The 12419-nt window shown below is 50.4% G+C and overlaps 1 protein-coding gene across 2 annotated transcripts; it reads right to left on the reverse strand.

Moving 5' to 3' along the window:
* Positions 1-1585: 1585 nt before the first annotated feature.
* Positions 1586-12419, reverse strand: NCKIPSD (NCK interacting protein with SH3 domain). Of its 2 annotated transcripts, XM_081302524.1 has the most exons (14): positions 12153-12419; positions 9492-9601; positions 9039-9243; positions 8773-8863; positions 8048-8538; positions 6812-6982; positions 6555-6641; positions 6329-6467; positions 6139-6219; positions 5826-5954; positions 5639-5731; positions 5326-5498; positions 2834-3069; positions 1586-2373 (listed from the first exon to the last, which is right to left on the reverse strand). In XM_081302524.1, the coding sequence occupies exons 1-13, from the start codon at positions 12321-12323 to the stop codon at positions 2866-2868; spliced, it is 2145 nt and encodes a 714-aa protein (XP_081158650.1). In that variant the 5' UTR covers positions 12324-12419; the 3' UTR covers positions 1586-2373; positions 2834-2865. The 2 variants fall into 2 exon arrangements, with proteins under 2 accessions (XP_081158650.1, XP_081158651.1); XM_081302525.1 differs by having other exon boundaries at positions 1591-3069; positions 12153-12389.

Raw genomic sequence — 12419 nt, forward strand, 5'->3', positions numbered from 1 at the left:
CTTAGTGGTAGAGTGCTTGCCTATGATGTACTAGGCCCTGAATTTGATCCCCAGTAATGAAAAAAAAAACTGTATATTGTATGATTCCATGGCAAAATTTATGATTAACTCCAGGAAGGAGGGAGCAGTGACTGAATGATTAAGTGAGCTTGGAGATTGTAACATTCTATTTCCTTGCTCAAATTGTGGTTATATCAGCATTTTTCACTCTAAATTCATTGTCACTCTTTAAATATTTTTTAATAGTATATTATTCAATAAAACCAAAAAAGGCTTGGCACAGTGGCTCACACCTGTAATCCCAGCAGCTTGGGAGGCTGAGACAGAGGGGGATCAAGGATGAAGGCAGCCTCAGCAACAGTGAGGCACTAATCGACTGAGACCCTGTCTCTAAATAAAACACAAAATAGAGCTGGCGATATGGCTCAGTGGTTCAGTGCCCCTGAATTCAATCCCTAGTACCCCACCTCCTAAAACAACAATTGTTCTCATTTATTTGGATCCTCTGTCTATCTTTTGGGGACTGAACAGGCAAGTGATCTCTTGGTCACCTGGAGTTGCTGTACATATGCAGTTGGGGTCCAGTCAATAGACACAGTGCCAGCACTCTTAAGCACTCATTTCTAACCCAGAAGTCAGCCCCAAACTTCTTTGCAACCACCTACACCTTCTTTTTTGAACCCAGGGCCTTTTGCATGCAAGGCAAGCATTTTACCAGATGAATTATATACCCTGCCCCTCTTGCAACTTCTTGAATTATCTTTTCAACTTTACCCATAAACACTCCCCTTTAAGTGCACTCATTGCCCTCTCTCCTAGCCACATTCTACTTCTACCAACCTTTCAAGCAGTCTGAGAGATATTGTCTCAGAAAATTCCCTAAGAATTCTCTGGTTGATCATAATCTTCCTTTGTGATGTAATTTTGTGAGACTGTCATTAGGGCATTTGCTTAGGAAGTCCTGGACTCCTTGGACTCTTCAGAGCATGTTTGTTACCAAGACCCAGCATTTATATAACTTGTCAGCTAGGACTTCTGCAACCCTTACAAACACATGCAAGGGTCCCTTAGATGATCCTGCAAAAATGGGCAAGGGATTCTGCCATGGGGCCACACTTTGTCCATCCTAGGTGCAAGCACTGGGATAGATAGGATAATACAGCCCTGCTCTTCCCACAAGGTAAATGCATGTTGACAGGGTACAGAGTAATCACAAGTGCATCAGAGGTGCCTGCCTCAGCTTCCTGAGGGCCTGTGCTTTCTACTGTATTATACTCTTTTCAGAATGGTTCTCTGCCTTCAACACTCTAGTTGAGAAAGGAGTCATGATTGGAAGTCATTGATATTGGATGTGAAAGAGAAGGTAGAAAATCTCCAGGATGAAGACAAGTAACCAGGTTGTAACCCCCAGAGCCTGTGTGCTTAGCATTCTAACAATGCCTAAGGAAGGTCATCTCTCCAGCAGCCTTCAGTGCTGTGCTCCCATGGGTTTCCCAGCAAATACATATTCCCACCTCAACTTCCTGAGAACCTGCTTGCTGAGATTCCATCCCAAGCCTGCTTTGTGCTGTTGTGACATTAAATTATGAAAATCACTGCCACCTGCTGTCTACATATGGGTACTGACTTTCCTGGCTCACTGTCAGTGAGAATCTTTTTGTTAGTCCAGGAAGAATAATAGTTTTTGTCAAACTCTAGCCTCTCATCACTCTAAAACAGAAGTGCAAATCCCACCCCTGTTAATCTGCTCTTTTGCCTTATCAAAATGAGGGCATTGTAGATTCAATGAAAAGGGAAACAGGGCTGGATATGGTCATGTATTCAGGGAGACTGGATATGGGAGAGGGCCTTCTTCACCTGAGAACAACTATGTAGGACAAGAGGGGTTAAACAGGAAGAAGTATGACTTTCAGAGAAAAGAGGACGATGTAAGTGAAGGCTGGAAGCAGTCATTTCCAAATGGAACCCAGAGGCACAAGGCTGTGACTAGGTCCAGGTGAAAGGGAAACTCAGGGAATGGAGGCTGAAACAGGGCCCACAAGGTCTTAGAGGACAGGCCTGACAGGGCCTATCATCTCTTCAGGATGCAGAAATAAATGCAAACTAGAGTGATGGATCCTGAGACCCCACTCACCCACTCATCCTCTCCCACCCTAGCATCATAGAGGGAAGTCCAATTCCAGATGCCTGTGATTTATTTCCAAAGGTGAGCTGCAGCACATAGGAAAATACACATGGCTTTTCAGTCTACATTTTTAGAGAAAATAGAATCTGTCACTGGCTTTCTCAGCTATCATCCAGTTCCATGAGGCTCTAGGACAAATGGCTTGTCTCCAAGATCCCGATTTCAAAGCAGCAACTTGGTCAAGGCCTCTGGGGGTAGAAAGCAAGGGGCAACAACCCCTATGGGGATCAGGGGAGCACATGAGCAGCACTCACTGCAAAGCTAAGGCAAAGAACAGAGCTGGTTGGAGGTACCTCCTGTCACCCCAAGGACATGGCTTGATGAGGCCCAGGACCCAGACCAGGTGGGGTGGGGATGGGGGCTCTGGCCCAGCTTAGAGCAGCAGCAGGACTTTGTGTGTGTACAAGGGAATGGGATGGAGTGGGGGGCATGCTGAAGAGGCAGCCTACCAGGGGATAGAGGGGCTTCAGCTTGCACATTTCCTCTGCCCCAGTTTAACTCCCAGAAAATGGTCCCAAACCCTACATTTGGCCCCTTGCATTAGCTATACTTCAAGTGATGGGGGCCTTGCTCAGGTAACCTTCTACCCCCTTATCCCCTAACAATGACAGTGCAAAACATTCTCCCCTGAGTCCCCTGCACCCTCACCAGGGCTGCAGGGAAGAAGGAAAAGGAAGGTGCTAGCTGGGGGCTTCCCCCAACACCGGGAATTCCTTGCACATCTCTCGGACAATCATGCGGTCCATCTGGCACTGGGGGGAGGCTTCCTCCTCAGCCAGGATGCGCCGTAGTGTGGCCTGCAGGTCAGGCAGCCGATGGCGGTGCTGCAGGTAGGGCGTGGAGCGGACCACAGCATGCATCAGGGAGAGGTATTCCATGCGCAGCTGTGGGAAGAGCAGGTCAGCTCAGGAACCTCAAGAAGGTACTGTAACCACCACCAGAAAGGGACTGGCCACTACTGCCCCCACGGACTCCAAGGCTACTGACCAACTTACACTATTTGAACATAAGGCCTGCATTTCCAGCACCCAAAATGTATCTGGCCTTCAACAATTGCTAAATAAAGTGAACAGATCAATCATCTCAGCCACAGAGAGTCCTAGAATGTGGCCTGCCTAGGGAAGTCCTGCCAATCCTTTAGAGGCCGAACTCTCAAGGTGTCATGTCTGTCAATTGGAGGCCCTCTTATTCTCACCCTATCCCTCTACTTCCTTGGAAGATCTCACAGCTTAAAACAGGGACCCACCCTCTACCTATTGCCTAGACCTGTTCTATAAGCACCAGACAAGAATATCCAATTGCAAGCTTGTCACCTCCTGAACATCTCAAAAAACTCAAACCTACATATTCACCATCAAACTGAAGATCTTCCCCATCCTCTCCAAGCTGAAGGCTTTCTCATGTTCTTTATTGTAAGATAAAACAACACTACTGTCTATTTAGAAGCACAGGCCTGAAATGCAGGTATCCTTTTTGATTCCTATCTTCCAAATACCTCATATCCAATCCATCTCCAAGACCTGGATATCTTATTTTCTATGTACAACCTGAACATCTCTAATGCTTCTCCCCCGAGCTCATACTCCCAGTACCTCTAGCTTAAGCAATTCCATCAGCCCTGTGACTTAACATCCAAGCTCTTCCTTGTTCTGAGACTCCAAATCCATTGGCCTGACTTTCTCCCCCTACCCTCAGAGATATCCCTCATTATCTCTGATTAGAGAAATTGATACCAAAACCTCCTTTAGGCAGCATCACCTTAATTCCTAATCCTGGGAGTTAGACCAAGGTGCCTACACACCAAAATGCCCGTATCTAAGCAATACACAAGTACAGTAGTTTTCAGGTCTGAACTTCACTCACTATCACAAACCTCAAAAGGTTATGTGGCACTAGTGGAGACCCCACTGCTTTTCTTTCATGTGTTTGCTCTCCTTATAGAAGGTGTATCACTGTACACCTTCTCGGTCTTCCAAACCTAAACTGCCTGGCCAGCTGGACTTGTGCTTCATGGATAAAACAGAAGCAATAATTTTTGTTGTTGCATTACTGGGGATTGAACCCAGGGTACTCTACCTCTGAAATAAATCCCCAGCCCTTTTTATTTTTTTGAGACAGAGTCTAAGTTACTGAGGCTGGCCTTGAACTTGTGATTCTCCTGCCTCAGTCACTCAAGGAGTTGGGATTACTATGATTAGCTCAGAAGCAATCTTTTAAAAGACCTTGTCTTTTGCTCTCAGCATCCACATCACACCTGTCTCCACCTGCTGTGGCTTCTGTCCATGTGATCCTGGACACCCCTCTGTTCAGAAGCAACAGCAGCTTCTCAGAGAAGATTTTGACATTGACTCATCTACCTGCCTCCTGAAGTGGCCCACTCTCCCCATCATGTTCACCATTTTTTAATGCTTACTGGATCATCCCCTCTGACTTAGCACATGCACTGGTACTTCCTACATTTAAAACACTCCCTGAACTCACATCACGTGTCTCTAGCCCTACTACCCCTGCTCCCCCATTTTTCTGTTCCCTTCACAGAAAATTTTATGAGAGTTGTTTCCATTCTAATCCTTCCTTGTTTTTACTCCCCAATAACTTCAAATTCTCTTAAACTCTCCATTCAGACTCATACTCCCACTCCATCAACACCACTTGTCAATCAACCCCCTGACCTCCACAAGGCAAATTCAATGGCAAATTTTTAGCCCTCTCTTGGATTCCTGACTGTGTGGAGACAGCAGATCTCCTTCCTTCCAACATGTGACTAGGGGCCCTGCTCACTTGGTTTTGTTCCCAGGTTTCTCCTTACTCAAAAACGTCCCTCTGGTTCCAACTTGCTCCTCACTGCATCCCTGATGCCCTCAGTTTGGCAGGTAGCTCCTTAATCTTGACCTATTCAAAACACAACTCTATCTTCCCAAAGTTCTCCCCATAATAATAATCAGCACTGAATTCACCTATTTGCTCAAAATAAATTCAGCAAGCTTTGCCAGATCCACATCCATCATATCCCAAACCTGACATGTTTTCACCACCACCATGTTTCCCTCTATCTCCTTATTTCCATTTGATGTTATGTCCCCCCCATTTGGTTCAGATTCCACTCAGCTACCATCCCCATTGTGGTAACCACCAGGCACCTTGTCACCAGGTGACAGGTCTGCAATATGCCGCACAGTGATGTCAATGAGTGCCATCATGTCTGTGTGGTAGAAGATAGAAGCCGTGGCAGAGCTGCTGAACACATCCTGCAGGAACTTCAGGATAGAATGTGGTGGCTGTGGCTCATGTTTGAAGATGCGCACAGGGTCATCTAGGAGGCAGGAGTCATGGGGGTCAGAGTGATTCTTGCCAGGGTCCCAGAACCACCCCAGGAGTTAGAAGAGTCAAAGCAAGGGGTCATAGAGTAACAGGGTATCAAAGGGGTACCCACACGGATTTATGGGCCCTTACCCCCTCTGTTCAGAAGCAACAGCAGCTTCTCAGAGAAGATTTTGACATTGGCATGCGTACTCAGGGCAGCCATGATGACGTTCTGGTCAGGAGCTAAGGAAGGACATGGGTATAGACAAGAGTACAGGTGCAGAGCTTAAAAGGCTTCACGTTGGTTAACCCCCTCCCAGCTAGGACCCAACCTCACCTGGGAGGTGCAGGTTGAGAGCCAGAAGCAGGTTCATGCAGAGGTCTGGCAGCTGCTCTGTGGTGTCTGAGGGTAGCCCATCCTCAACAATGCTCAGCAGGAACTGGGCAAAGGTTGTGCCCAGGTGTTCTGGAAGAGGAGTGCACACAAGTCTGCAGTCCTATCCCTTCCCAACACTACCCAGCTTCCTGGTCTTTGAGTCTTGGGGATACTCAATCCCTACCAGGCTGTGGTCTGCATGTTCCCAGGCCTTTGGGCCCTGGGTCCTACCTCTGGAACCTGTGGTCAACTGGTTAAATGTTTGCATTCTTACCATAGTGTGCATAGGGCACTGCCTCCCCCATGGAGAAGACCATGGCCAAGACGAGAGCAGAGTAACAGAGCTTCTGGTGGTCTAGTGGAGGGAAGGTAAGTAGTCAGAGTTCCCGAAGATGGCAGAGACCCTCAGCAGAAGGTGTGAACCCTTTCCAGATGACAAGAAACAGCCCCTGCCCCTGCCTCACCCTGTGTGTCCGTCTGCATGTCCCGTGCCAGCTCCACAGGCAGCACAGATGATACAAGCGTAGAGATGATGGCTGCATCTAGGCTGCACATGGCACCAAAGCACTTCAGGAGCAGCAGCCGAAGTGACGCACGGTGTTCCTGGCAGAGGACCTTACATGCTCAGTTCCTGGAACCCCAACCCTACCTACATCCCTCCATGCCCCTTCCCTTCTGTTTTGCACACACCATTTGGTAATAGGCCACCAAGGCCAAGACAGACTCAAACTCATTCCTCTTGCACATTTTCTTGCAAACTTCAGGGTCTGCATCAGTCTGTAGGGAGGAAGTAAGAGAGTCACCCAGTTTGAGCCAAGCTGTGCAGCCACATGGGGGCGAATTAAGCATGTACGTGCAGGGAAGACTCATAGGCATTAAAGAGAGATGGTGAGGGGGGGGACACTGCTCCACATAGTGGGCAACGTATGTGGGCCCCCACCCCGCACCAGAATATGCAGCAACTCCTCCAGATAGCAGCGAATGACACCCTCATCCTCATACAGGGCCCAGCTGCGCTGCTGGGCATCATCCTTCCGCCGAGCCAGGTCTGCAAAGATCACCTCCAGTCTCTGCTGGTCATGGCAGACCTGCCCTGAGGGCAGGGCTGAGCTCAGATCCTGGGGAGAGAAGGTGAGGTGCAGCTCAGTATACTCCCTGCTAGTGTCTGTCTCCAGGAAGTCCCTAGTATCTGGATCTGTGGGCCTACAGTCTGTGAGCTCAAGTCCTGCACTACCTACACTAGGCAGGGGAGCTCAACTTTGGTCTCGATGACCACTTAGGACAGGATTTTGCATGAGACATGTCTAGGGGTTTTCTAACAACTTCTCGCCTTACACCTGGATAAATACCTTCCATGAGAAGGTTTATGAACTCTGTCATTGCCTGAATGTGACTCTGATACTCCATGCCCCCATTCCACACAGAGACACCAGGCCTGTCATTGACCCACCTCTCACATTTCCCTCAAACCCTTAACCAGGCACTGGTTGCTGTGCCCAGCACAGTGTCACCAGAGAGTAGATGCTGTACTGAGGCAGCCTTCTGAGAGATCCCCACCGATCCTAGCCCAGAGTCCCTGTACCCCCAGTATAGGACCCAGTTCCTCTACAGTTCTCACTCCCTCCTCCACAACCAGAACTGTAGGAGGAACTTAAGGTACCTTTTCTTCATCTAGCCTCCAAGATGTAGTCTGGACTCACTGCCCCAGTGCTGTGCCTAACCAATAGCCTTGGCAAGGTGGGGCTTGCCATTCCATGATGCCCACACACCTCACTCTCTCTTATTCAAGTGCCCTGTGTCCATACTTCCACGTAGCCAGAGAGAACTCCTGGCTATCCATATCTAGTCTCATTTGTCACCTGCCTCAGATCTCACCTCCTCCCATTCCACCTGCTCCTTCACTGCCTGTTTTCTAGTCATGCTGGCCTTCTACTTTCTCCTGTGAGTCATGCTCAGTCCTGTTCAGGGCCCTTGTCCAAACTGAATCTCTGACTAGTCTGTTCTTCCTCCCTTTCTCCTTCATGGGTCAGCTCAAATGACCCAAGCACCCAACAAAATGAAAGCCCAAAAGCTTTAACTCAACAAATACTTCCACTTATAGGCTGGACAAATGTATGAGGGTGGGGACAGAGTTGGGGTGGCAGGGTAGCCTGAAGGTGAGGAGGCTCCTGGCCCACCCTCACCTTGCCCTCTACCAGTGAGAGGAGGACCTGCTCCATAACAGGTGAACTGGCTGGCACGGAGGCCTGGATGTGACCCACTATGACGCCAATGGCCACGCGGCATAATTCATGGCTCAGGCCGGTGTTTCTCCGCACAAGTTCCATCAGCTCTGCCCCAATGGTCCTCGGCACAACCGTCTCAGCCTCAGCCTTCTCCTCTGTGGTCTCTAGGCTCAAAGATCTTAGGGCCTCCAGGTCATCAGGGGTTGAGGTTGTACCAGCTGCCGTCTCCTCTGCAGGGGGTTCTGGGGCTGGTTCCTTGGAGGGAGAAAGCTGGGCTTGCGACACAGTGGTGTGGGTGCCTCTACGGGGCACAGGTGGGGGCGTAGGTGAGTAACTGGGACCCAGCTCAGAGGGGCTGGAGCCTGTATAGAGCGTGTCCAAGGAGGTACTGCCGACTGAGGAACCACTGGACACAGAACTACCCCCAGAGGGCATGGTGTTACGACCACCTGTGAGCAGAGAGTAGATGCTGTACTGGGGCAGCTTCCTGAGAGACCCCACCCATCCTAGCCCAGAGTCCCTGTCCCTGACCCCAGTACAGGACCCAGTTTCTCTAAGAGTCCCTGTTTCTACCAAGCCTAGAACTCCCACGTGCCCCCAAAGGAGGCCCTGTCTTCTCTGACAGAGCAACCATTCCAAGCAAAGTGTACCCCACCCCAATTCCTCCAATCCTGCCTTCTCACCACTCCCTGAGACTATCAGTGCCTCACGATCTCGGCGTTTCACAGGTGGGGGTGGTGTGGTGGGTGCTGCCCGGCGAGGCTGTGGTGGGATCTGGGAAGACAGAAAAGAGATCTTGTGGGGACAGGTTAGAGGCTGGGACCCTAAGCTCTGGACATGGGCAAGAATATACTCTGGGTGCATCAGTGATCCAAGTGGACCCCTTGAGCCTCTGGATGAAGCCTTTAGTTCCACCCACCACCTTCTCCAGGATGCCCTCACCATGTACCTGATAGAGGCCTCCATCTGTCCCAAGATGCTCAGAACTGGGCAGGCTGTGCTGCCTTTCAAACCCAATTCGGCACACTCCATTGGGTTGCCTAGCAGCAGCAGTATCCAAATGATGGTCACTGGTAGATGGGGTCATAACTGCAACATTGGAGGCTGAGGGGCCTCTACGAGACAGGGTCTCTTTCCGATGGTAGATCAGCTTCCTAATAAAGGGTCGGGGAGACTTTTGGGGAAGAAGACCTCACAACTCCCAAAGTCCTTTCCTGGTCCCTGTGGGATGCTGGGACCCCACAGCCCAGGCTTCTCACACCCCCATCTCTGACACTGCCTACCCCACTTTGTGATATTCCATACTATCCCCAGTCCTGACTCTACACATCTCTGATCCGCACTTAAGGACCCCACCCTTCCATGCTCATGGGAGGATCCACCCCCACTTCCCCACACTCACTGGAGGACTCCACGCTGTTCCAGGCTGTACTTGCCACCATCTCGCATGGCTGTATTGTGCACAGCCTCAATGGCCCGGTCAATGGCCTGGAGGACATCCTGTTCCAGGCCCTAAAAGTGGGTAGTGGTAATCAGTTAAACCTGGAGCTCAAGTGGGGATACTTAATCCAGACTTGGCCCAGGATGGAACCCAGGTGGAGGACCACTACAGCTGAAATCTAGAATGACAGACAAGAGCAGAGACCAAAACTGGACTATGGAATGGGGTTCTCAGACTGCACCACTCAGCAAACTGGGGTACCAGGTGACCCTAAACCAGCTTACATATTGAGGATCTTGGCTAAGATGCCTCAAAACCATGAACCTAAAGCAAAACCATAGCCCAGGGGTTCCCAGCTTGTGACCAGGAGTATATACACAGTCTATTCCTGGGCTTGGCTCAGAGCCCCAGACTGAGATGCCAAGCAGGAAACCTCCAGTGTCTGGAATCCTTAATAAGTCATTCTGATCTTGCTGACCCTTCACATAACCAAGGTCACACCCCACGACAGCCTTATCCTCACACAGACCTTCACAGGCCCTGAGAGCAAAGAATAGACCAAAGGAACCTCCTCTCCCCATCCCTGATTATCAGCCCTCATCCTCCCAAGCTGTCCCAGTAATTTTTTGTACCTGCCCTGAGAAGTGGCTCTGTGTTTGTGGTAAAGGAAGGACATTAGAAATGAGCCTAGACCTTGCTCTAGGCCCTGTGTTGTCATGCCTAACAACCCAGGAAGCTGTTCTACCTCACTGCATGTTATAAGTGTGGTGTGGGATCAGCTATCCCCACCCCTTCCCTATCCCTAGACACATGGTGCATCAGGCTACATAGGAGCCACAGAGCTCCTCACAGTGGGTTTGGGAGACTTCTCTGATGGAGACAGATGGAAGTAAAGGTCAGCAAAGCCCCTGAGGTGGCATGGGACATACCAGGGAACAGGTATACAAGAGAAGGAAGGAGGAATAGAAAGAGAACACACTAACACACAGAAAGTAAGACAGACCTAGAGAGAGAGAGAGAGAGACTCAGAGGCAGGCAGAGGGAAATAAAGCAGGAAAACTGAGAGTCAGAAACAGACTGGGAGAATTGGAGGAAGAAAGGAAAACACCCAAATGGAGAGTCAGAATGAGACAGAGATGCACAGTCAGGGAAACTGAGACACAGGGAATATGCAGAAAGAAACTGAGAGATAGTGACAGAGAAGATGGTTGCCTCTCTGCTCTCCCCAAACAACCAGCCCCACTGGTCCTGGCTCAGGCAGAGGCTTTACAAGCCCTTGACCTATGCCCTGTGGGGAAGAGGCAGGACTTCCACAGAAGCCTCCAATGAGATCCCATCTCCAAAAGAGGCTGAGTCTGACACACTCCAGACCTAGTAGGGCTCCCTATTCTCACCACAAGCATAGCTAGATGGAATCAACCAACCCCATCTGTGAGAAAACCTCTAAGGCCCAAGGCCCATCCTCTCTGGTAAGACCAGATGACATTTCCAAATTTATCCCATTATTTCTGTCTTGAACTGGGCTGGCACAGTTTATTTCCTAAAGGCTAGGGACTAGGACAGGACAGGAGTGTCTGACACAGGCTAGGTGTCTCAGCACTTTCCTTCCCACTGTGGTCATAACATACCAGCCAGAGACACTACACCCCAGTCCCTGCAACAGGGCTACTCTTGAGGGAACAGGAACTGGGACTGCAGCCTACCTACACTGGAAGAAAATGGGGCATGGTCAGACCAGGGGAAGTCAGGAGAATTCATTTCCTTACAATGGGAACAGCCCCTATTCTTGGCTGGGGACAGGAGGGACAAGCTCCCTCAATTTCAGAGGAAGTCTAAGTCAGGGCCTGAAGCTTGTGAGGAGGCATTGCCAGGTAGTATTAACAAGAGCTTGGTTCTTGGTTCAGAGAGTGTTCAGAAAGGGGGAGGGGTGTCTTGAAAAGAGTTTAGAGGGTGACTGAGTACAGGAAAGTGAAATACTCTGAGATCCAAGGTTTGGGAGGCACCTAGGAGATGGGAGTGATCATGACTCCAGGTTTCAAATGGGAGGGGATTGAGGGCCTGGAGGATGGTTGGGGAACCAGTGGTATTCTAAGGTGGCTCAGTCTCAGTAGTGAGGTGAAGAGGGTCTCAGTGGTAAAGGTAGTGGCTCCAATAGGTGGAGGAGGTGGGGGGTGGGGAAGGAAGACTGCAGGAATTCTAGAGATCCAGGGAAGTGGTATATTAAGGGTGTGTGTGTGGGGGGGGGGGGTCTCAGGAATTTGGTAATTGGATTGGAGTTTCTGAGTCTAGCTGTAGAATTCTGTTCAGATGGAGGTCTCCATACTGGGGAATATGCATGGGGAATTTGGGGTCCCAATGAGTATCAGTCCCAGAGTTAAGCTTTTAGTAGCTTAAGCTTTTGGTAAGTCTGGACTAAGATGTCAAGGGTCTATCTAGTCTCTTGCAGGGATTGCTGACCCTAGAAGTCCCAGTCTTCATGGGTCTTGAGTCTCAGGGTCAGGTTCTCAAAACTCCCTGTCTCCTCGAGCCCTGAAGGATCTGGAGCCCCTGGGTCGGTTCTACCAGCCTGTGAAAGGGCCCAGTCTCAAAGGCCACTAAAGCGGGCAGGGGAGGGGCACTCACCTGCAGGCGATGCAGGTAGGCAGGCGGCACATAGCCTGTCTCGCCACTGCGCGCCCGCGCCGCTAGCCACCAGTGCGCGCTGCTACGCTCCAGGACCAGGAAGGTCTCGCCCGCGGCGAACGCTAACGCGTTGGGCTCCGCCGAACGGAACGCGTACAGCGCACGGTACATGGGGCCGAGTTGGGCCGTGTCGGTGCAAGGTACGCGGCGGGAACTGCTGAGCTAGGACACCAGGCCCGGCAGTGCCGCGCCGTGCTCGCCACGCCC

Source organism: Spermophilus citellus (assembly GCF_964194105.1).
Source record: "Spermophilus citellus genome assembly, chromosome: 7".
Classification (NCBI taxonomy): Eukaryota; Metazoa; Chordata; class Mammalia; order Rodentia; family Sciuridae; genus Spermophilus; species Spermophilus citellus.